Source organism: Eptatretus burgeri, chromosome 14, assembly GCF_056783735.1.
Source record: "Eptatretus burgeri isolate ZD-2024b chromosome 14, Ebu_testis_v1, whole genome shotgun sequence".
Classification (NCBI taxonomy): domain Eukaryota; kingdom Metazoa; phylum Chordata; class Myxini; order Myxiniformes; family Myxinidae; genus Eptatretus; species Eptatretus burgeri.
Window position 1 is genome coordinate 70,635,709 of NC_140974.1, and position 25,856 is coordinate 70,661,564.

At 44.3% G+C, this 25,856-nt stretch overlaps 1 protein-coding gene across 1 annotated transcript in view; it reads left to right on the plus strand.

Annotated features, from left to right (window-relative positions):
* The first annotated feature begins 345 nt into the window (after window positions 1–345).
* Window positions 346–25,856, plus strand: part of LOC147013564 (membrane-bound glycerophospholipid O-acyltransferase 1-like) — a 100,047-nt gene continuing 74,536 nt past the window's right edge. The window contains 2 exon segments of the mRNA XM_085855476.1: window positions 346–509; window positions 22,616–22,761. Of these exon segments, the coding sequence (XP_085711602.1) occupies window positions 438–509; window positions 22,616–22,761 (218 nt within the window). The 5' untranslated portion in view covers window positions 346–437.

The following is a 25,856-nucleotide window of genomic DNA, read 5'->3' on the forward strand; positions in this document are numbered from 1 at the left end:
TCACCTCCTCATGTATAAAGTTCCTCCTCTTCTCTAGCCGCTCCTCATCGCTTCGTCTCGCTATAACTGGGATCGATCTAGAGTTGGCCTACGCTGAACCCCCTCCCTACCAGCAGCTACGTCCTTGATCCGTTCAAAATAACGTGGAAAGGCAAAAATAAATTCCAGAAGCGGGTCCACAAGGTCTTGGCGAAGATCTCGCGCCACTCAACCGGCATCAGCCAATGGAAAATCAAGGTTTTTGATGACGCGTCGGGGCTCGGGGCGTAAGCCACGCCTTTAAAACGATCGAACCAATCCCGCGATCCGCAAACTTTTGTGAGTGCTCGTGTCCAATGAGACGCGAGAGGTGAGTTTGTGGGCGGGGCTTTTGTCGCGTCGTGGTGCCGAACAGTTTTGTTTTGGGTTGGGAATCCTCAACGTCGATTTGAAGCAACATGGACGTGAGAACTACAGGTAGTACTTTGCTGCTGCCACTGAGCGGGATGTCGGGATTGCCCCTCGATCAGGTATGTCGCTGAACCAGTAAGCCGGTCGTCTCTTTGTCTCCATTTAAAAGGCGAGTTTCGTTCTCCTTGGGCAATTCCCGTCGCCCGACTCGTATCCGAGTTTCCTGCGGTGTGTCGTGTGTTCCATTACCAATCAGCTTGCTCGAGCTCGCCAAGCTCATCGTTCCTTTTTAAACCGTTTCGTTGTAGTGCTTGCTCGAGTGCTTAAGCCGCTTGGCGAGCGCCCTCCCAGCCCATTGGTCATGGAACACACCACCACACCTTCACTTGTTTATTTATGGTCAGGCTTGGTGGAAATCCCGCTTTGTTGGAATTCCATAAGAGTTCCTTTTTTTGTTAATTAAATACATTCACAAACTTGCTGCAAGTGATTGGCAATTTGCATATTCCTTGTGATTCAAACATCTGACATCATCCCCACTCCAAGCGCTCATTCCCATCATTCTCACCTCCCTTGTTTAGCTTTATTTTTTAATTGTGGTGAATGGTGTTTTGGGTTTGAGTTGCGCACACACACACACACACACACACACACACACACACACACACACACACACACACACACACACACACACACACACACACACACACACACACACACACACACACACACACACACACACACACACACACACACGTGTTTGACTTCTCTCTATTCATATATCCTTGTAATGCATGTGAAAGTACAGGTACACTCCTGATGTCTTTGTTCCTGCAAGTGATGATGTACAAACCCCTCCATGAGCCTCAGATTTGTGTTAATAAATAAATAACTGTACAATGTTTGATGAAAAATACATCCATTTGAGGGTTAACTGTAGGTTAACTGCCGGTTAAATAAATATCAACGTTATTGACCAATGGTGGGTTGTGGATATAGCCGTGTGCTCCTGTGCATCCGAGTCAGGCATTCCTGGTGTCGGTTGGTGTTCGTGCTCCACAACTGCTGGAACGCTCGCTCTGGCAATGGGTCGTCTCTCGGGACGCTCCTGGGAACGAAGCTGGTGTTGCTTGCGCGTGTTTTAACCACGTGTTGCGTGGTTATAATCCGTCTACCATGGAGAGTCGTGACATGTGGTTTCACCTCCTGGCCTCCTGGGTCAGATGTCCAAACGTGTGCACCAATTTATCCCATGCTCGGTCCCCCCATTATGAAATAAATTGGAACCCTCAACAGGTTGTGAGTTTACCATAAAGGTTAAAAAACAAAAAACATTGCAAATATGTCTATTCTACACAAATATCCATCCAAACAGAAAGTGTTGTTCTGGGAAATATATTTTTGCACATAATATTGATTATATGGGAGTGGGGTGAGGTTCAAAATACCTGATTTACAACATGTCCAAACTTGTTTGTGTTGCTGAATTCATAAGAAAGGCAGCAACCTCAAACATCTTCCCTCTCTTCAAACCTTGACAAAATCACAAGATGGTCAAACACTTGGGATATGTCTTTCAAACCAGACCAATCTCTCTCTCAAAGGACCGTCTGGCAAACCCTCCTATATGCAGTACTTTCTCAAGCCTCTTGAAGTTTAGTCATTCAAACTCCTGGGTCTCACTCTCAGCCATGATCTTTCAGTCTATCACTTCGTCGTCACCGACAGGTCAGTGGTCTCTATCTCTCTCTTTCTCCCTTTTATACAGCCTCCTTTCTGGTCTTGCCCCTTTTCTTTCCCACACCCAGTTTGTCAAAGTCTCCCTCTATTTTGTCCTTCAACTCCACTGTTGGTACCCCCCTCACTTTTTTTTCTCTTTACTGTTGTCTTACATTCTGTTCTTACATTCTTTTGTTGTTTTTTTGTCTTACATTCTGACATCTGACATCATCTGACATCTGACATCACCTTTTGTTGTCTTACATTCTGTTCCGTTCTGTGTTCTCGCTTTCACACGAGCCTCGACTTTATATTAAAAAAAAATAAAGACAAATGTAAATCATGGTTTATTATTACCATGTTGTTGTTGTTGTTGTTGATTTTAGCCCCTGTCATTTCTGCTCGAATAGACTCACAGCACGGAGATAGCCGATCGATCTTCCAGAAGCGATCCAAAGATCCCTCACATTAGCATCTTGAACTCAATGTTTTCATCCATTTATTACATAAGCAAATCTGGTGGATTATTTTTTTTTCTTATTGCTTGCTCGGCTAATAACTGAAGTAGCTAGAGTTCAGAGAACACCTTATCCCAGGCAATCTTGAGGAAAAGGACATGCGAAGGGTTTTTTTTTGCATCTCGAGCATTATCTATATTTCCGACAACCCACCATTTTGTCTGAATCTCGATATTCCCCCCCCCCCCCCCGTCAGTGAGCGCAAACAGCAAATTTAATTGGTCGACATGGCGTAATATTTTGTCCAAGTACTGCAAAAGTGAAAGTTTTTGAAAGTGCCAAAAAGGCGATTTGTGTTGCACAGTGTTCACGTGTATAATTAAATTGAAATAAAAGTTTTAAAGCCTGTATTAAAAAAAAAAAGTTTTTGTAAGTTTACCATGGTTGATGCACCAACTTATATAACACGTGAAATTAATTATTCGTGCCTGTCATAATGTGTGCTTTATGACATCCATAAAAACAGTCAGTTTCCTGTTTGGAATGATTTTCAATTTTGTTCACCTGTCAGGCAGGCAGACAGAGTAAAAATAAAATTACCTTCCTCCTCTGTGCGCACGCACAATCGGGACGAATTCAAAGCCGAAGTGCTGCTAAACTGCAGGTCCATGTTCCGATTCATGGTCGACTGTACAAAATATAAAAGTCAATTGAAATTCATTAGTTTCGTGATCGTAGACTGGCGTCTGCAGACAGACAAAGTAAGCTGATTGCTTCACACTGCTTTTTGCTTCGTGTGCGTGCGGTAATAAATTGCTTATTCCACTCTGTTGAAAATTTCACTCGTAACAGTCTACATAGAGACTTGTAGAGATTGAAGAAATATATTTTAATTCCTGTAGGTCAAACAAGCTCCCCTTTCAATCGTCTTGAATAAGCCAGCTTGTTATTTTACAAAACCGCAAGGGAGGATCACTCTAGATTTCATTCATGATTAACATCAATGTTGATCCCGTATGTGAATGAATGTCTTAACAGGTAGCGTAGCTCAGATGTAGTATGCAAGGATTTACAAGGAACAAGTCTGGAGAAGGCGATGGTTCACAAGCAATGTACACGGTTCGCCTTTTTTATTTTTTGACCTTTGAGGGGACGCCACGGGCAAACTGGCTGGAATCGGGAAAAAACGTAAATGATGAAAGTTGTAGTACTCCAAGAGCACTACTTGCACACCAACTTTCATTCGAAACAGTTGAAAACCCAAGGAGCTCGATGCCCAATTTATTGATTTGTTTGACATTTTCTAAGTTCGTGACCTTGTGACCTTGGAACGAAAATGAAAAAAAAAATCGAGCTCCGTGGGGCTATGCAGGTGCCATTGGGCTAACCAAATACTGAAACTCCTGCCAGATTCGACCAACCCCCTCGGAGAAGATGCAACTTGAAACCGGCTACCCCCTAAAAACACACGTTTTTTGGGCGTGGCTCCGCCCATAATGGGCGCAGCACGCCCATTCTCCGGAAAACACAACTAGATCATGATACAAACCTCGCACCCTAATTTTATCAAGATCGGATCAAAACCCACGGAGCTATGCTCGGGACAGACAGACAGACACACACCCATAACGAATATAGTGGTCACTTACTGACTCGTGAACCAATAGGGACGATGTTGGTTGAGAGAGTAGCTAACAGTATTGCTGTTACATAATCCCTGCATTACTGTCTCCTTTACACTTCAACAATTATTGCTTCAAGCTTCGACAAAGACTCCACTAGTGACAACAGTACGTGATTACTCGTCATGTAGCCACACACAGAGACTCCACAAATTAGCAGACCAACTTCAATGTTAATACCAGTGCATAAACATCAACTTCTTACAAACACCATGCAAATCTCTAATAACAGCATTCTATAAGTATCTGCATTCATGATTGGTTAGTCTCACTTAATAATAAAAAAAATTTAAGTAGGAAAGATAACTGAAGTTGCAAGAACTGAAATTGTGTAAGAGCTTCTTATGTTTATGCTGAAATGAAATATAGGAGCTTCTACTTCAAATACTTTTTGCTGGACAATAGTCTAGACTCTGGAGGCAGTGATGTTCATTCGAAACAGTTGAAAACCCAAGGAGCTCGATGCCCAATTTATTGATTTGTTTGACATTTTCTAAGTTCGTGACCTTTTGACCTTGACCTTGGGACGAAAATGAAAAATCGAGCTCCGTGGGGCTATGCAGGTGCCATTGGGCTAACCAAATACTGAAACTCCTGCCAGATTCGACCAATCCCCTCGGAGAAGATGGAACTTGAAACCGGCTACCCCCTAAAAACACATGTTTTTTGGGCGTGGCTCCACCCATAATGGGCGCAGCACGCCCATTCTCCGGAAAACACAACTAGATCATGATATAAACAAACCTCCCACCCAAATTTTATCAAGATCGGATCAAAACCCACGGAGCTATGCTCGGGACAGACAGACAGACAGACAGACACACACCCATAATGAATATAGTGGTCACTTACTGAATCGTGAACCAATTACAAGGAATTAAGGCACAGGAGAAGGCCATTCGGCCCATCATGCCTGTGCCACACCAATACCACATTTCATCAATCCGTTGATAACCCTTCCCTTCATGTGAAGCCTTTTTGGTTGGTGCACTGGTACTCACTTCGCCGACCTCGGAAGGATGACAGGCTGAGTCAACCCCCTGGGTTGATTCAGCAGACAACGGGACTTGAACTCAGGACCCGATGATCCCAAGCCACCACCCGAACCACTTAGCCAACACCAGGTTATTCCAGCCTGGTGCATATTCTTATTTTGATCAATGTTTGGATAGGATCAGACTGTAATTATTCGGTCTGGTGCACCGTGTGCAAGGCGTTGCATCATGGAGTATGGTGTCATTTCAGAGGTGACATTATGGAGCCTGTGATGCCTTTTAGCACTTTAGGATTACATATGGTTTTTATTAAAGGTGCTTTACAAGCTTCTTTTTTAAAAAAAAAATTTAAGTTTCAAAAATTTTTAAGAGGAGGCTTTTATAATGGATAAATTCCAAATTCCTATCCTGCCTACGACTGATCAAGCAATGCCAATCCACCTCATACATTCCCTGCTATGACACTGCTTTTGCATCATCGAAGTACTGTATATGATAATTGACAGCAACAATGTGAAGTTGCTGATGTGTTTAGCACTGATTGTGCTAGTCTGGGGAGGTGGTAGAAGGGAGGAAGAAGAAGAGAGGAAGATGACTGTGCCTGAGCCTTACCTCACTGGGAAGCTGTGTTAGTTTGTGCTGCTTTCGTCCTGCAGGTTAATTTGGAGCTTATGGGAAGGGCTAGTCAAATAGCATTCTGGCAGGAGTGCATGAAGTGAGCAATTTGTTTTTGGAATGTTAATTACCATTTCAAATCTGGGAAGATCGTATTTCTGCATCCGGTGATGCGAGTGGCATGTTGTGGCTGTGGCTTTGAGAAAGTAGAGTACAGAGTGAAACTGTTTGTTGAAGAAAAGTGGATGGGTGTGCGTGGAGTTCGGAAAAAGTAAAATTGCATTCCAAGTGCACAGTTTCAATTTGAAACGGTTCGTTTTGTTTATTGTATAACTTTCATTGTACTGTCGTGTCCAGCGGGTCTGCCCTACCGAGACGGATGGCCAAACAGTTCTTCATTGGAGGCTTACAGCCGAGATTCTCACGAGATTATGGTGCGAGCAGGAAAGAAACATTCAAGTGCTTCACCAGGACGGTCGCACAGCACAGGGATTTTACTCTCGAACCCACAACAGATACACGGACACCAGCAACTTAAATAAATAATGATTTAATAAACGGAAAAATCAACAGTTATAATGGAACAAATCAAGATGTTAGGTAACCTGAATCTAAATCTAATTTTAAGGTGCCTCCACACAGACCGAAATACAAACAAGAGGACAGAATAATACAAAGAAAATCCCTACTTTATTTCAGCACTTAGCTTCAGGTCCAGGAGGTAGTCTCAGTAGCTTGAGGGTCACCAAACTGCTTCATCACTGCATGTGAGGACGCGCTCAGAATGGCGTGGAGCCACTCTCTTGGCTGGGAACGTACTTCGGTAATTCGTGAGTATGGTTCGTGAGGCGGTATTCAACGCCAGGGCTCACCAACTGCCGTGCAGCCTCTTCGTCGATCGTCCTCACCGACGTCGATCTTCTGCTTTGCAGAATGGCAATCGTCTCTTTCCCCTGATGGCTCCACACGAGGCTTTGGTGCTGGTCCCACACGCCGGCAAACTCGCCTCAACACGAAAACAAGAATCGTGCGATCTTCTTCACGCGTCAAATGAAAGCCAGCCGTAATGCCCCGCTCTTTCGACCGCCGGTCCTGCCTCTCTCACTTCTGTCCCACTTCGAACCTTCATCTCCGACAGTCTCTCTCTCCTGCAACAACCTGCCTCCCCGTTCTCTTGCCGAGATGCGCTCTGTTTTCTCTGATCGCCTCCCTCATGCCGAACTCCACTCGTGCGTTCGCTTCTGATCTCCCTTTGACGTCATGCCTATCAATGATCCACTCCGGGGGCGTGATTTGTTCGCACAAAAACCAGGAAGGCAGGGCTTCTCACCTGCTTGGACACGCAGCTCGGTTGTAGTTGTTTTAAGGACGTGATCCTATTGCTAGCTTGTAAATGCAAAAACGCAGGAAAAGGTCACAGGGGGGCAATTGCATACTGGGGGAAATTATCCTTAATCCCTATCTAATTAACACCGCTCCATCCCCCGTGTGGTGACAAGTAACACTTAAGCTCACAGTTTCCCGACTTAATTTACATCGAGCTGTCTCCTTCATGTCCACGGACCAAACAACTCTATACAATCCTAACTTTCCTATTAAATTCCTCCATCCACCCCCACAAGCGGAACATTACTTTAAATGATAGGAAATATGATTATTACCCTCTCTTTGCCTATGATGTACACCATCTCAACTTAATTTGCATAAGGAGTGAGGGTGGTGGGTCATCAGGTCAAGCCGTGTAATTAAAAGGTTTTGAATTTGTGTTTAGTTACTAATTGAGCCTTGTGTTGGCTTCGTGGTTAAGGTGGCTGGCTTTGGATCCTAGGGTCCTGAGTTCAAGTCCCGTTGGCCACTGAATTAACACTCGTGGGTTGACTCAGCCTGGCATCCTTCCAAGGTCGGCGAAATGAGTACCACTGTACTGATCTCGGTGTATGCCCCGGTTGGAATAGGTGTACCATAATCCCTGTGCGTCGTAAGAGGCGACCAGGGTTGGTGACAGGAAGGGCATCCAGCCATAAAACATTGCCTCAAGAAGGGAACCATGATTGCATGGAGCCCACAAAAAAGCTAACCCCTGCTCAGCAGAGGAAAATGACTGTAAAAAGGCTTAGTTACTAATTGATTTGCAACGTGTTTCCGCAATTCCTGTAAATACTGACGGTCGTTAATTATAATAGAATTTTAGTTTGAATTTGAGATCCGTACCTTTTTATTTATTTATTTATTTATTTATTTTCCATGAAGTGCCAACATATGTACTGCTCGTTCACAAGACAATGGAAGAAGCATTAAAACTCGGTTACGATGAAGAGCATTGTTAACACGTGTGTCTGAAACGTCAGAGTATTGCGTGCCTGACGTATCCTTGATGGTACACTGCAGTACTTCAATTTGTAACATTTCACGTCGAGCATGTTGTATCGACTGTTCCAAATGGGAAGAGACCGTAACCTCATTGCTACATTGGTTGATATTTTGGCAAAGGGTATAGATGTGTATGCCAGACCTTAATGTTGCTGTTTAATATTGTATTTTATCTGTGTATTTTTATTTATTTATTTTATTTTTGATGATGCGGAATTTTGAGCCACCACCTGTATTTCTAGCAGACATTTTAAAATGATACCAGCAGGGACCCGTGGAAATTCCATGTAATGTAAATTGTCAATTCAAGTCCTCAGCCCCCCCTCCCAAACCCAAGTCCTCAACCCCCCTCTTCCAACTCTGTCCTCCTGTCCCCATTTCTGATGACCCAACCTCCCTTTGCCAACGATCTGTCCTCCCTCTCCCTTTCTTGCTGTTCTTTGCAGCATTCTTGTTCCCATTTTTTAAGAACAAGGTAAAATGATGGAACGATGAAACAACGTGTAATTCACAATGTCGTTTGTGATTCTTCAGTAAAAAATAGCAGAGGTGAGTCAAATGATAGAAAACGTGCAAGGTCATTGGTATTTTGGAAAAAAAAAATACACAACCTGAACTACTCAGACAAAGATCTTTGGAATGATATGGGTTTGATGGTCCCTGGTTGAGTAGTTTCAGAGAGAATTGTCAGAAAGACGGACAAACAAACAGAATAAGAGTGTACACTTCAGACTGCATCTATATCGAATTAGCTGTAGTTTGTTTGTGGAAACACGGGCTGCTATGAACCAGTTGAAATGGGGTAAAGCTCCTGGGATCTGTGGCATCCATGCTGAACTTCTCAAGACTGGTGGAAATGCTGAACTCGTGTCGTTGCATGCAGTTCTGTGTTCTGTTTGGAGCACAGGCATCATCCCAACCGACTGGAAGAGGGGTCTTGTTGCCCCTCTCTGGAAAGGGAAGGGTGATCGCCAGGACTGCAACAGCTACCGAGGGGTGACGCTGCTCTCGGTGCCGGGCAAGGTCCTTGCTCGGATAATTATTGAAAGGGTTCGCCACCATCTGCGTGAGCACCAGCGCCCAGAGCAGTCAGGCTTTACACCAAAGAAGTCAACAATTAACTGCATCCTTGCTCTTTAGGTCCTCGCTGAACACAAACGAGAGTTTCAGCAGGGGCTGCTTGCAGCATATGTTGATCTCCACAAAGCATTTGATTCAGTGAATCGGCATTCTCCCTGGAGGATTCTTGGTCTTTGTGGAGAGGAGAAGGGATTGAGACCATACTCTGTGCAGAGCATTGGTGCTGCCTCAGCAGTCTCCTGGGCTATTGAGCACAATCTTGGACAGGTTGCCACTCAGACGCAGGATACCAGCAAGCTGACACTCATTTTGCTGACCTCAGAAGGATGACAGGTTGAGTAAACCCCACCTGGTATTGATTCAACAACCAAGTGGGATTTTAACTCATGACCCTAGGCTCTCAAGCCCACCACTCTAGCCATTAAGGCAACACCAGGCATGCAAACTGATCAATCTGATGTCTGAACTATACTCTGGCACTGAAAGTGCTGTGAGGTGTGGTGATATACGTCAGGGGTGTATAATTGCCCCCACACTTTTCAACGCTTGTATGGACTGCATTCTGGGGAGGATGTCGGAGAGATCAAGCTGCGGTGCATTGTTTGAGAATGTCAAGATCTGACATTGATTTCGCAAATGATTCAGTCATCTTTGCAGAGACTCTGGATATCTTTATGGGTTCCTGGAGGTGCTGAATGAGTCGTTGGAGCTGCTGGGATTTCGGGTTTCCTGGGTTAAAACTAATATCCAGACTTTCAAAGACATCTTGGATGCTGCTGTCCTGTCTGTACCTGTTTGTGGTAAAGATGTTGAGATCATGGAGAAATTCACTTACCTTGGCAGTGATGTTCATGTCTCCGCATGTTGTGAGCCAGAGGTCAATAGACGTCTGGGCCGAGCCTGGGGAGTCATGGACTCACTAGATCATGGGGCTGTGGCGCTGTCGGTACCTAATGCAGGAGGACGAAAGTCCAAGTCTTTAAGTCCTTGGTGCTTCCAGTCTTGCTCTATGGATGTGAGACTTGGACTCTGACCAAGGATCTGAGATAGAGACTCAACTCCTTCAATACCAGGTCTCTTCGGAGAATCCTTGGCTATCACTGGTTGGACTTTATGTCCAACGAGCGGTTGCTGAGAGACTCAGATGAGATTTGTTGCTTGTATAGTCCAGGAGCATCAGCTGTGACTGTATGGACATGTGGCTCGTTTTCCTAACGCTGATCCTCCCCACCAGATTCTTTCAGCGAGGTTGCCTCATGAGTGGAGGAGGCCAACGGGCTGACCACATGCATCGTGGTTGCAGCAGGTTGATCAGCATCTCAAGGAAATGGGGATGGGTCAGGCATCTGCCTGAGGGATGGCCAGATGGAGGCCCTACCGGTGGAAAGTGGATGCAGTGACGTGCTGCTCTGGCACATGCTCCCATACCTGACCTGACCTGACCTGTATGTTTGTAAGTTTCACATCGGCTTAGCAGAATATCTTAAAAAGTTGTGGACAGATTGCACAAAATTTGGTGGACATGTTGGAAGTGTGATGAGGACAAAGTGATTTTATTTAGGTGAAGATCTGGATCCGGATACGATATATTATTTATTTAATGCCTGTGCCGACGAAGTCGCTGGAGGCGTTATGTCTTCAGGTTGTCCATCCGACCGGCCGTCCGTCTAATTCCCTTTTAAATTCATTTTCTCTGCAACCATTTATCAATTGACATGAAATTTCCACCATTTGTGCGACTCCCCATGTGCAATGTTTTAATGATGTTTATGATAGTCACAGGTCATGTTGTGTAGCAGCCATGTTTGAAAAAGGAAAAACTTCAGACCTCTGTTTCTCTGAAACTGCTCCATGGAAAAAAATTTTAAACTTGGGACATGTTAAGTACTCCCTGTGGGGAATAAGTGTTGGTTACCATGATGTCCTCAGTGAAGTGGTTTCCCAGCCAAAATTCAACACGAAGGACATTTTATCCGATCAGTATGAAATTTTTTAAGGGTCATCTGGTGATAAATTGGTGATGTCATCAGTCATGTGGATTGGCAACCGATTAAAAAGTATTTTTTTTGAATCTTAATTTATAAAAACCTTCTCCAAAACATCTGAACAGATCTAGGGGAAACTTTGCAGGTATGACCGGCTATCCATGAGGAACAAAAAGTTTCCTTCCTTTGACGACGTAGGTCACATGGTTTGGCAGCCGTATTGGATTGAATGAAAATATTTTAAGAAGTTTTCTCTTGAACCGCTTCATCGATCAATGTGAAACTTCACAAATATCATCTCGCAGCATTGCTGCATCAAAGTCGTGTGGTTTGGCAGCTATATTGTTTCAAAAAACGCACCTTATCCAAATAACATGACTTCACAAACCTGATCTACCCAATTAGAGGCGGAATGTAATTTTATGACGTCATCACTCATGTGGTTCGGCAGTCATATCGGAATGAAAATAAAAACGTTCAAAAATCTTCTCCAGAATGGCTTACAAGATCGATCCGAAACATAATGTAATATCTTTGGTGAATATATGGTGTAAATGTTCACATCATAGGTCATATGATCTGGCAAGTATGCTTTATTTTTTATTTTTATTTTATTTTATTTTTGAAGATTAAACCTTTCAAAATCGCCTTCTCCAGAATGGCTTGACAGATTGAGAAGAAACTTCACGCACATGTTCCCCAAGCCTTGGAAATACCAGGGTGTTCACAAATGATTAAAGTCACATGGTCTGCCAGCCATGATGTGTTGAACGAAAATCTTTAAATTATTTCTCTTGAACTGCTTCATCAATGTAGTGAAACTTCACAGTTATTAAATAGTGGTCACGAGGAATATATGTTTTAAATTTTAACATGACAATGCAGGGTATGACAACCAGAATTGTTTAATTATTTGAATGTGGGTTTTTTTTTTATGCCTCCACGATGAAGTTGCCCAGTGGCATATGTTTTCCAGTTGTCCATGCATCCGTCTGTGCATTCGTGATAGGTTTTCGTTACCACGATAACTTAAAAACGGCTGAAGGGATTTAAGTCAAACTTGGTACAAGGATGTAGAATGATGTAAGATGAACTGATTTGATTTTGAGATCAAGTGGTGAAAGGTATACTTGGTGTTGGCTTAATGGTTAGGATTGTGGGCTTGGGATCCTGGGATCCTGATTTAAAATCCCACTCAGTTGTTGAATTAATACCAGGTGGGGTTGACTCTGCCTGTCACCCTTCTGAGGTTGGCAAAATGAGTGCCATCATGCTGGTTTACTGTGTCGGAGTGGTGACCCATTCAGGATTGTGCCCAATAGCCAAGGAGACTGCTTAAGTAGCACCAACACTCTGCATAGAGTATGGTCCCAGTGGATGAATGGATGGTCAAAGGTCAAAGATCATGTCAAGTAAAAATGTGATATTTGAATACAGCTGAACGGATTTCAATGAAACTTGGTGCAAATATATATACATATATATTTCTTCTTCTTCTTCTTTTGGCTCGCTCCCGTTAGGGGTCGCCACAGCGGATCAACTGTCTCCATTTCGCTCTATCCTCCACATCTTCCATTGACACTCCGACCACCCGCATGTCCGCCCTCACCGTCTCCATGAACCTCTTTTTTGGCCTTCCTCTTCTCCTCCTGCCTGGATGCTCCATCTTCAACATCCTTCTCCCGATATACTCCGCTTCTCTCCTGAGCACATGTCCAAACCATCTCAATCTCGCCTCTCTCACTTTGTCTCCAAACCGTCCTACCTGCGCTGTCCCTCTAATATACTCATTTCTTATCCTATCCATCCGAGTCACTCCCAACGAGAATCGCAGCATCTTTAACTCTGCCACCTCCAGCTCTGCTTCCTGTCTTTTTGTGAGTGCCACCGCCTCCAAACCATACAACATAGCTGGTCTCACTACCCTCTTATATACTTTCCCCTTCACTCTTGCAGCTACCCTTCTGTCACAAATCACTCCTGCAACTCTTCTCCAACCACTCCATCCTGCCTGCACTCTCTCTTTCACTTCTCTCCCACACACTCCGTTACTTTGGACAGTTGATCCCAAGTATTTAAACGCATCCACCTTCCCCACCTCAACTCCTTGCGACCGCACCGTACCACCACCCTCCCTCTCATTTAAGCACATGTACTCCGTCTTACTCCTACTGACTATCATTCCCCTTCTCTCCAGTGCGTACCTCCACCTCTCGAGGCTCGCCTCAGCCTGCTCCCTACTCTCCCGACAGATCATGATGTCATCTGCGAACATCATAGTCCATGGAGACTCCAGTCTGATCTCGTCCGTCAACCTGTCAATCACCATTGCAAACAGGAAAGGGCTCAGAGTCGATCCTTGGTGCAATCCCATTTTTACCTTAAACCGGTCCGTCATTCCTACCGCACACCTCACCGCTGTCACACTGTCCTTATACATATCCTGCACGATCCTCACATACTTCTCCACCACTCCCGACTTCCTCATACAATACCACAACTCCTCTCTTGGCACCCTATCATAAGCTTTCTCTAAATCCACAAACACACAATGTAACTTCTTCTGGCCTTCCCTATACTTCTCCATCAACATTCTCAAAGCAAACATTGCATCAGTGGTGCTCTTTTCTGGCATAAACCCATATTGCTGCTCACAGATCGTCACCTCTCCTCTCAACCTAGCTTCCACTACTCTTTCCCACACCTTCATGGTGTGGCTTAACAACTTTATCCCTCTGTAATTTCCACAGCTCTGCACATCACCCTTATTCTTGAAAATCGGAACCAGTACACTTAATCTCCACTCCTCCGGCTTCCTCTCACTTTCCAAGACTTTATTAAACAATCTGGTTAACAACCCCACTGCCATCTCTCCTAAACACTTCCATGCCTCCACTGGTATACCATCTGGGCCAACCGCCTTTCCACTTTTCATCTTCTTCATAGCAGTCCTCACTTCATCCTTACTGATCCACCCCACATCCAGATTCACTATCTCCACCTCTTCCAACCTTCTCTCTCTCTCTTATTTTCTTAATTCATCAGCTCCTCAAAGTGCTCCATCCACCTTCTCAACACACTCTCTTCGCTCGTCAGCACATTCCCATTTGCGTCCTTTATCACCCGAACCTGCAGCACATCCTTCCCAGCTCGGTCCCTCTGTCTTGCCAATCGGTATAAAGCCTTTTCCTTGGCCTTTGCCACCTCTCTTTTTGCCTTTCGCTGCCACTCCTTGTACTCCTGCCTACTTTCTTCATCTCTCTGACGATCCCACTTCCTTTTCGCCAACCCCTTCTTCCTTATACTTTCCTGTACTTCCTTGTTCCACCACCAAGTCTCCTTATCTTCCTTCCTCTGTCCAGATGTCACACCAAGTATCTTCCTAGCATTCTCCCTCACCACTTCTGCTGTAGTTGCCCAATCATCCCACCCATCTTTACCACCATCCAACGCCTGTCTCACCTCCTCCCTAAATTTCACGCAACAGTCTTCCTCCTTCAGCTTCCACCATCTGGTCCTTGGTTCAGCCCTTGGTCTCTTCCTCAACCTCACCTCTAAAGTCATCCTACAGACCACCAATCGATGCTGTCGAGCTACACTCTCCCCTGCCACCACCTTACAGTCACTAATCTCTTTCAGGTTGCATCTCCTGCTTAAGATGTAATCCACCTGTGTACACTTTCCTCCACTCTTGTATGTCTTCTTCTTTCGGCTAGCTCCCATATATATATGTATATATATGTATGTATATATATGTATATATATATATGTATATATATATATATATATATATATATATATATATATATATATATATATATATATATATATATATATATATATATGTATACAGTAGACTAGGCGTAAGTCGTCACCATCGGGACCGAGAAAAAAGTGACGACTTCGAAATGTGACTACTTGCGCGTATGCGAACATTCATGATGGCTGTGGGGTGAAGGATGAAGTCGCGCGTGGCCTGGACACGTATGTGTGAGAGCCGGCTATTGTACCAAAAGGAAAACACAATCCTCGGGGCATAGGTGGGGGTTCATTGGTGAGTTGGAAAGTGGTCAAGCAAAGATGGAATTCATGAATCAGTTTATCAAAAGTAAAGATAATGAACAACTGTAAGACAACAACTTCGCCTGCTTATCACGATGATGGGATTGACCAACGAACCCCAGAGACTTTTCTGGCAGCATCTGCCAGAAATGCCCAGTCTCATCGGCATTGTACATGTCCCGAGGCTGATACCTTTCCAAGATGTCTTTCAATTTGCCATCCTTCCAGTGGTGCACCACTGCCGAATCCACGCTGCCTGATTCGCCGCACTTCTTGACCTTGCCGATTCCCCACCTCACTTTGAATCTGTCTATCCAGTGCATCGGCAAGGTCTCGGCATCATCATGCCCAAGGTCCGCAGCGAATTTACGTGCCTTCAGCGGCAACATTTCACCGTGCAACCGAATATTTGGCTGAGCCGACATTTTCCGAAACCAGATGATGAGCACGTCATCGACATCTTCAAAGGACACACATCTCACGTGTTTCACACTTACCACTTACCACCACCACACTTACCACGATCTTCTCCACTTGTCCAAACATCATGCCCTTATTCTTCAAGATATCGTTCAATGTCTGCCGTTTGATGTCCAACTTCTCAGCTATGGCTGTTTTCTTCATCAGTGGGTTTGCCTCGCAAAACTGGATAATGCCGTATTTTTCTTGGTAGGTTTTAGTTGTAAGCTTACGCTTAGTCGCCATTGTCCTGCCTGCAGTGCGATCAACGTGTGTACGCAGTTATAAATAGCCTATCACTGGCGGTGTAAACCAATGAGCGAGCATCACGATTCCATGGAATCGGGATTCTCACGAGGCAGCAGTTCCATGTGACGAGTTAGGAGTGGTAATTTACTTGAGTTTCCATTACGTGGGAACGGACAACATCTGACGACTTAGACTAAGTGACGACTTCGAGATGACGACTTACAGAGGGATGACCCTTTATTCATAGGTACTTAACATGAGATAAAGACGCTGCCGACTTAGGCGAAGTGACGAGTTACACGCTGCCGACTTACGCCTAGTCTACTGTGTGTGTATATATATATATATATATATATATATATATATATATATATATATATATATATATATATATATATATATATATATATATATATATTGTTACGAATTCGCGCCCGCCGGCGTGCGATCGGCCGCGTAACTCCAATCGCAACCGCGTCGCCCACCGGACGGATAATTCAGTCATGATCCTCCTGGAACTACCGCCAAGAACCAGTCACGGGTGGGGGTTTAACCTCACCACAGCCCAGTCCGCATTCTACCCACGCGAAATAGGGTGAATCGCCGAATGTCGATATACCTAAGTACCCGCGCGGGTAACCTCCCGAGGGGCTGCACCATGCCGCAAGTCGGCCTGGGACACGCACCGCTTAAGCGGTCCGTTCCATACTACAGTGATAACCGAGCGGTGTTATTGCCGACCTCGACCGATCCGATTCTCTTTACCGGGCATTCAAAACCCACTACTCATTCAACGACGCAAGATGGCTTTTCAGAAGGGAAATAGGACACGACGAACGGGGTATTGCACACAAGGACATTTATTCACTATACAGCACAAAACGAGCAAGGGCAGTCATGCAATTTTCAAGTAACAAATAGAATGCAAAAACAATACGACCGACTATAATTATTATTTGCAAGCACAGTCACTTATACAGTCGTTACTTAACAGCACACGGCGCCACAGTATGCATACAAAAACAAAAGGAAAGACCTCCCCATAGATAGGGAGGTAGACGGGGTCCGGGGACCTTTATAACGTAGGCCTTGGCTGACCGAATGGGCCCCAGAGACCGTGCAGGTTACCTGCCCCCCCCCCTTAGTGGTCGTCGAGTCGTGACGTGCCGCTCCCCCGACAGCTAGCGTGGATGTGCCTGGTTTCCGGGCCTCCTGCGCGGCCGGCGAGCTCTCTCCGGCACTCCTCGTCTGGACGCGCAGGTCCACACCACACAGCCGGCAGAGCTGCACTTTCCGTCCGCGTCCCCGATGCACGGGCCCTCCACCGGACCCTGACCACAGGAACAGCTGAACCACCCTAGGAGCACTGAACCACAGGAAGCACGAGCACCGGACCACCAAAGGCAGGCGAGTGTACTACGAGCCGGAATAAGCAGCAGGGCATGGACCACCGGGAGACAGGGGAAGAGAGTCATGAACCACAGGGAGATCTCTCAGAGAGCCCCGAGCCTCGCGTTCAGTCCGCCCTTTATAGCACGGGGCTCCGCCCTTCATAGCGTGGGGCTCCGCCCTTTGCTCCACCCCATTTTCGGCTCCACCTCCCTTCGAGGCGTTTCGAGAATCCTCCCGAAAAGGGGCGTGCCCTCTCGCCCCCTCCCTGTGCGCCGTGCGGGGGGACGGGGGAAGTCTGTTTTGGCTCAGGTCCAAGGAATTGTTCCCCCAAAAAGAGGCCCCCACCTTTTCTCACCTTTGACCCCCGGCTCGGATCGCACTTCCCCCACACCAAGCGCGGGGAAAATCAGGCGGGAAATTCAGGCAGGAGAAGCCGCACGCCATCGGAGATCCTTCTTGCTTCCCTCCTCGCGTTCTCGGACTGTTTCCGACGCGGAAAGGGGGTGGTAGCGTGGTCCGTGGAGGATGGCGTTCGCAAGCGGGTGTAATGGCGAAGATGATGGTTATTGTAATGGTGATTGTAGCGTGGTTGGTGGTGGCGGTTTATTGGCGTGGAGGTTTGTTGCAATGGTGGTTCAAAATAACGATATATATAAAGAAAAACACTATCTCAAAGGGTCACAGCCCGGTGAACACGAATAATAACCATTAAACAACGGTGGGGAAATCAAACTGAACACAGACTTACCGGGATAACTGATCTAAGGAACCTATATGGTGTTCTGCGAATTTCCACAGCCATAACAATATATATATATATATATATATATATATATATATATATATATATATATATATATATATATATATATATATATGTTGTTGTTTGTCTTTCGGCTGCTCCCGTTAGGGGTCGCCACAGCGGATCATCCGTTATGATCCGCATACTGATTTGGCACAGGTTTTACGCCGGATGCCCTTCCTGACGCAACCCTGGTCGCCTCTTACGACACAGGGAATAAGGATTGGGTTTCGCCATGAAAATGGGCTGTCCTACACCCTTTCATAGCGCGGCCCAGCGCAGAGCACCCGTCCTCAAGCGATCCTCAAACCCAAGCCTCCGAGTAGCCGGATTACAGGCGCACGCCACTTTGCCCGGTGTATATGCATGTATGTATGTGTGTGTACATATATATATATATATATATATATATATATATATATATATATATATATATATATATATATATATATATATATATATATATATATATATATATAGGAATGTGCTGACGAGCGAGGAGAGTGTGTTGAGAAGGTGGATGGAGTACTTTGAGGAGCTGATGAATGAAGAAAATGAGAGAGAGAGAAGGTTGGAAGAGGTGGAGATAGTGAATCAGGAAGTGGGGTGGATCAGTAAGGATGAAGTGAGGACTGCTATGAAGAAGATGAAAAGTGGAAAGGCGGTTGGCCCAGATGGTATACCAGTGGAGGCATGGAAGTGCTTAGGAGAGATGGCAGTGGGGTTGTTAACCAGATTGTTTAATGAAGTCTTGGAAAGTGAGAGGATGCCGGAGGAGTGGAGATGAAGTATACTGGTTCCGATTTTCAAGAATAAGGGTGATGTGCAGAGCTGTGGAAATTACAGAGGGATAAAGTTGTTAAGCCACACCATAAAGTTGTGGGAAAGAGTAGTGGAAGCTCGGCTGAGAGGAGAGGTGACGATCTGTGAGCAGCAATATGGGTTTATGCCAGGAAAGAGCACCACTGATGCAATGTTTGCTTTGAGAATGTTGATGGAGAAGTATAGGGAAGGCCAGAAGGAGTTACATTGTGTGTTTGTGGATCTAGAGAAAGCTTATGATAGGGTGCCAAGAGAGGAGTTGTGGCATTGCATGAGGAAGTCAGGAGTGGTGGAGAAGTATGTGTGGATCGTGCAGGATATGTATGAGGACAGTGTGACAGCGGTGAGGTGTGCAGTAGGAATGACGGACCGGTTTAAGGTAAAAGTGGGATTGCACCAAGGATCGACTCTGAGCCCTTTCCTGTTTGCAATGGTGATGGACAGGTTGACGAACGAGATCAGACTGGAGTCCCCATGGGCTATGATGTTCGCGGATGACATCATGATCTGTAGGGAGAGTAGGGAGCAGGCTGAGGTGAGCCTCGAGAGGTGGAGGTACGCACTGGAGAGAAGGGGAATGATAGTCAGTAGGAGTTAGACGGAGTACATGTGCGTAAATGAGAGGGAGGGTGGTGGTATGGTGCGGTTGCAAGGAGTTGAGGTGGGGAAGGTGGATGCGTTTAAATACTTGGGATCAACTGTCCAAAGTAACGGAGAGTGTGGGAGAGAAGTGAAAAAGAGAGTGCAGGCAAGACGGAGACAAAAAAGACAGAGAAGAGTTGCAAGAGTGAAGGGGAAAGTATATAAGACGGTAGTGAGACCAGCTATGTTGTATGGTTTGGAGGTGGTGGCGCTAACAAAGACATGAAGCGGAGCTGGAGGTCGCAGAGTTAAAGATGCTGCGATTCTCATTGGGAGTGACGAGGATGGACAGGATAAGGAATGAGTATATTAGAGGGACACCGCAGGTAGGACGGTTTGGAGACAAAGTGAGAGAGGCGAGATTGAGATGGTTTGGACATGTGCTCAGGAGGGAAGCGGAGTATATCGGGAGAAGGATGTTGAAGATGGAGCTGCCAGGCAGGAGGAGAAGAGGAAGGCCAAAGAAGAGGTTCATGGATACGGTGAGGGCGGACATGCGGGTGGTTGGAGTGTCAATGGAAGATGTGAAGGATAGAGCGAAATGGAGACGGTTGATCCGCTGTGGCGACCCCGAACGGGAGCGAGCAGAAAGAAGGAGAAGAAGATAGATATATATATATATATATATATATATATATATATATATATATATATATATATATATGTATATATATATATATATATATATATATATATATATATATATATATATATATATATATATATATATATATATATATATATATATATATATATGTATTGTAATAATGTGGGTGGAGGCATAATCTGTTGATGTTGCGACGTCGAAGAGTGCTGTTCTCGTTTTATGCGATTCTTCACAGTTGAGAGATGGGACCAAAAACGATATATCGCATGATATTTCAAAAAGTTGTTGATGCTTCAACATCAAGTCAGTTGAAATTTTTCATTTTTTAACTTTATATAAAAATTTGGATTTAGTATTAGTGAGGGATTCACTCTTCAAAGTGATTGACAAGGTTTTTAACTCTTTTAATAAGTTTATATATTTCAGGTTTGATGGAGCATTCTTTTCTAAAAAATAAATACTCAAGTTCCCATTGTTTTGATAAGCAGAAGTTTAACACATTTATGCCAGCATTGCACGAGCTTAAAAATCTTGCTGAAGTCCCTACGCAGTGGAAGTCCGTTCCAACACTTCGCAACCAACTACGCAATACTACATGGACACTGATGCTTATGACTTTTGGTGTGGGTGTGTGTGTGTGTGTGTACATACATGACCGGTTAAAAGTTTTAGAAGTCCCCCAGTTTTTACTGAAATTAAAGCAAAGAACAAATGAACAATTGCAGATAAAAAAGAAATCATGGAATCGTTTTGTTGAACAAAATTTAATCTAAATCTTTGACTCATCAAAGTTGCCACCTTTTGCAGATAGAATAGCCGAACATACTCGTGGCATTCTTTCTACAATGGAAATCAAATATTGTTCGAAGTTCTTCCCAACACTGTTGCAGAAGTTCCCATAAATGTGTTGCACTTGTAGGTTGCTTTGCTTTCACCCTTCTGTCCAGTTCATCCCAAACCAGCTTGATGGGGTTTAAGTCTGGAGACTGTGCTGGCCATTCCATGATTTGAAGCCGACCGTCTTGTTCTTTTCTTCAAAGGTAGTTCTGTCATAGCCTGGAGGTATGTTTTGGGTCGTTATCTTGCTGAAGGATGAACCTCTGCCCAACTCGGCATAGACCAGAGGGTATTGCATGGCGCTGCTAAATGCTGTGGTAGCCCTTTTGGTTCAGGGTGCCAGTCACTCTGTGCAAGTCGCCAACTCTGGATCCAGCAAAAGAGCCCCAGATCATCACGCTTCCTCCTCTATGTTTGACAGTTGGTGTCACACACTGAGGAACCATCCTTTCGCCTCCTCGACGGCGTACAAAAACCTTGCATAATGAACCGAAGATTTCAAATTTTGATTCGTCGGTCCATAAGACCTTCTTCCAGTTTTCAGTTGTCCACTGGTGGTGCTTCATGGCCCAGGCGAGCCTCTTTTTCTTATTTTGCCATCTTAGCAATGCCTTTCTTACTGCCACTCGACCTGTCAAACCTGCAGCTCGAAGTCTTCTCTTCACAGTTGAAACAGACTTCCTTACTTCGACCAGTGTTAAGCTGTCCTGTGAGCTGCCGATCACGCAAGCTGTTGACTCTCGAAACTTGTCTTCTGATTGTGTTGTGGGTTTGGGTCTGCCAGACCTCTTCCTGTCAGAGTTTCCTCCAGTTTCCTAGTGCCTTTTGATGGTGTAGGAAACTGTACTCACTGACACCTTGGCTTACTTTGCAATTTCTCTGAAGGAAAGACCTACACTTTTCAGGGTTATCATGGTCTGTCTGTCTTCCTTTGTTAATTGTCTTTTTCTCACCATTATGATAGCAATATACTACTTCCTGCAGTGCAATATTGTCCAAATAATGCTTCAGAGGGTGTAGCAACAGTCTGTTCCAACGCTGCGTTTATACAGACAGTGGGTTTGTAACTCATCAACAAAAGTTGGGACACCTGTCAGAATTGTTTGCATCAACTTTCAAGGCTTAATTTACTTCCATTGCTGCAGAGCAGCTGCAGTTGCTAACCCATTACTTGTTCCCTGAAAAGGGATTTTTTTTAACAACTCTGAAATGTACATTATTTTTCAGTTTTTGGTAACCTAGACTTCTTTTTTAACCTCTGGCAGTTTACCGCTTAGCTTTGTACCATTTCATGTTATTCACTGGACTTGAACTGCTTAAATTTCAGTAAAAACTGGAAAAATGGGGGTGTTCTTCAACTTTTGACTGGTAGTGTATATAGATAACTATTTCTATATTCTTTGTTTTGATATAATCTTAATCCCTCCCCTTTTCCTTCTTTTTCACCAGGTTAACTTTGTGGCTTGTCAATTCCTGGCTTTCATTGCTGCGTGCTTGCTCCGCTTGTACTGGCACCCGAGTCAAACCAGCCCATGGGTCCGACATGTTATCGCTGCTTCCCTTGGAACTTTCCTCATCATTTTCTGCTTTGGCTGGTGGGTACCTGAGAAGGTCTCATTTTATGCCTCCACCTTTCATAAGAGTAGGCCTTTATGTGCAAGTAGCTTGTTTTGAAATCAAATGTGGAGAGACTATATTTGCCAATTCTGTTATGCTATGGAATGCAAAATAGAGGTTTATCAAATATGTGGTTGACTTGAAGAGTTAACAATCATCAATTAATTTCCATTCACTATTGCAGATGTTTTTTTAATGATCACTATTTTAACACCTCTTAGCAAATGGTACACCTATACACAGTACAGGATATCAGGATGTAGTCGGAGGAGATACAAACAGGGGGTACACACTTCATGCTGTATCAATCCTTTAAAAAAGGTTTTTATAAATATTGTGCTTCACCTATCTTTGGGACTTTAAAACTCCCTTTCTTACTGCTTCCCCCCCCCCTCCCCCAAGGAATTAAGAGGTTTTTGTCTTTTGACACTATTGAAAACCATTTGTCCATTTGCTGTTCTTTAAACTCCTGCTACTTGGAATCTCTCTACAGCTGCACATTCCACCGACTTGACTTCTTTTGACAGTTTGAACTTTTTCCACCATTACACCCCCCCCCAACCCCCACCCCCAAGGTTGGTGATTCCTAACCCTTCAGGATGACACCTGCCATCAACTCTCCCCCCTCCCCCCCAGCTCATCCCCCTGCCCCTCCCCTTCTGCTACACATGACAAGTTTGGTTGATATCAACCAATAACTGGGAGTTGGTGCACCAATAACATTCCTGCTTTATAGTATAGATCACTGCTCAGAACATGCAAGCTAAGATTTATTTATTTGTATATTTGTTCGTTTATTTAGTTTTTCATTTGTCAGTAGTACATTTAACGTGATTTTATAAATTTTTTTGGAGTCATTTTAATGCCCATATCACCAAATTGTACGAGCAGTTAGTGGGGAAGTGAGAAAGATTGGAAGATACTTTCTTTTTGAAAACCTTTGTTATTGCAAGTTCAGAAGTTTTGTCACAAAAAGTGACCGTATTTGTATTAATTCTCCTGAATAAGTTAATAATTGTTTATTTTTGTTGTTATTATTTAAAATCAAATTATCTGATCATTTTTGCCACCAGCAAGATATTTTAAAATTACAATGCTTTATGATTTTGTGCTGAAGTTTTTCCTTTCAAACGAATTTCAAAAAACTTCGTAAGAATGGCTGTTCAGGGAGAGAGAAATTTGTCAATTTTTTTTTCAATACTTTGGTTAAGGTGAGTTAATTACTTATTCGCCCATCCTCCACACAACGGAAGGTGTGTGTGTGTGTGTGTGTGTGTGTGTGTGTGTGTGTGTGTGTGTGTGTGTGTGTGTGTGTGTGTGTGTGTGTGTGTGTGTGTGTGTGTGTGTGTGTGTGTTAAAGGTAGGCCAGCATCACACATGTCACCATAACTTTCCACTTTTAATTTCTTTGATATCTTTCAGTCTGCAATTACTCCCTCCACCCTCCTCCACACGTTCACACACACCTGAATCCTCTTCCTCATCTCTGCCTCAGACTTCCCATCCCCAGTCACTGTTCCCCCCAGATATTCAAACTTATTTCCCTGCCTGATCTCCTTCTCTTCTCACCTGTTATTTATTTATTTATTTTCTCTCCTGCCTGACCCACATCACCTCAGTCCTCTCCATACTCATCTTCAGCCCATGTTTCTCAAATTCCTTCTTCCATTCCCCCCCCCCCCCCCGATACCTCTTGCATCTCCCGTCTACTCTTGGCCACAACAGCCAGATCATCCGCACACAGCATCTTCCCCATAATACCTTTCATGGTTACCCTCCCACTTACCAGCTTCATCACCATAATAAACGTGAGTGGGCTGAGAGCACTTCCTTGTCCTAAAAACGATGCTCACGCTGAACTCCTCTGACACCCAGTATCAACCAGACTCTTCCCTTCATTCCCTTGTACATCCTTTCCACCAACCTAACTTCTGCTTCCGGCAATTCCATCCAGCTCAGTGTCGCAATCACCATCTCTCTCGGAGATGGTGATGGCGACACTGAGATCTAAATGAAAACAACAGTCGAACACTGCTGTTTTCATTTAAATCTCAATTGGATAAACCCCCTGTGATATTAGTCCATTGTATTCACCATGAGGCCAACACTGTACCCATTTCATTTTGACTCTCTGGCTCATGGAGAAGCTTGTACATATTGCATACAGGCCATGGACATTAGTGATTGACCAATCGACATCGGATAATGGATTTGAACCTGGGATTCCCAGCATCATGTGCTATGACTTTGGATCAAACGGGTGAACCCAGGTTTGCTTCACACATCATAAGGATTTTGTGTTTGACTTGATGATCAGGACATGATCTACTGTACATGGTGTGAGTATAAAATATTCGACATTTTATGACTTGTTCACTTTTTTGCAACACACAATGAAGCACTTTCCATTTTTAATGCCCCACACACACACGCACCCCTTTGGCTGCTGGTTGTATCATTGGTTCGGGATGCCGCTAATGCAGCGCCCCTATTACCAGTACACTGGTGCTCATTTCACCAACCTCAGAAGGATGACAGGTTGAGTCAACCCCACCTTGTGTTAATTCAGTCTCCCACGTGGCTTGGACTCAGGACCCTAGGATCCCAAGCCAGCCACCCTAACCGCAAAGGCAACGCCAGGCTTTTTGTCCTCTTCTTCTTTTTTTTTAATGCATATTTAAAGCGTATAATTACCTCTTTTAAATTTGATGTATTTTGCAGTTGATTTCCTCATTCTTTTCCAGCTTGTAACTTTAAATTTCAGGTGATCTTATTTGTTTGGGTTTTGCACTTTGCCTTTTGGACGCTGTAGCCATGAAATATATGTACAAGGGTGGCTTTGTGGAACCAGGGATTTGAGTGGCTGCACAACCCTTCACTATGAAATACTGGATACAAAAATGTCGATAATTGGGTTTCATGATTTATCTCTTATTTCATCTTTTCCCTTTTATTCTTATTTTAAAATGCAGGCTGTTTAAAGATATAAATATAGATTTATATGAATGTTTCTTCTTTTTTTTTGTATGCAATGTCGAGGCTCATATGAGAGCTAAGGCACTGAACGTACAAC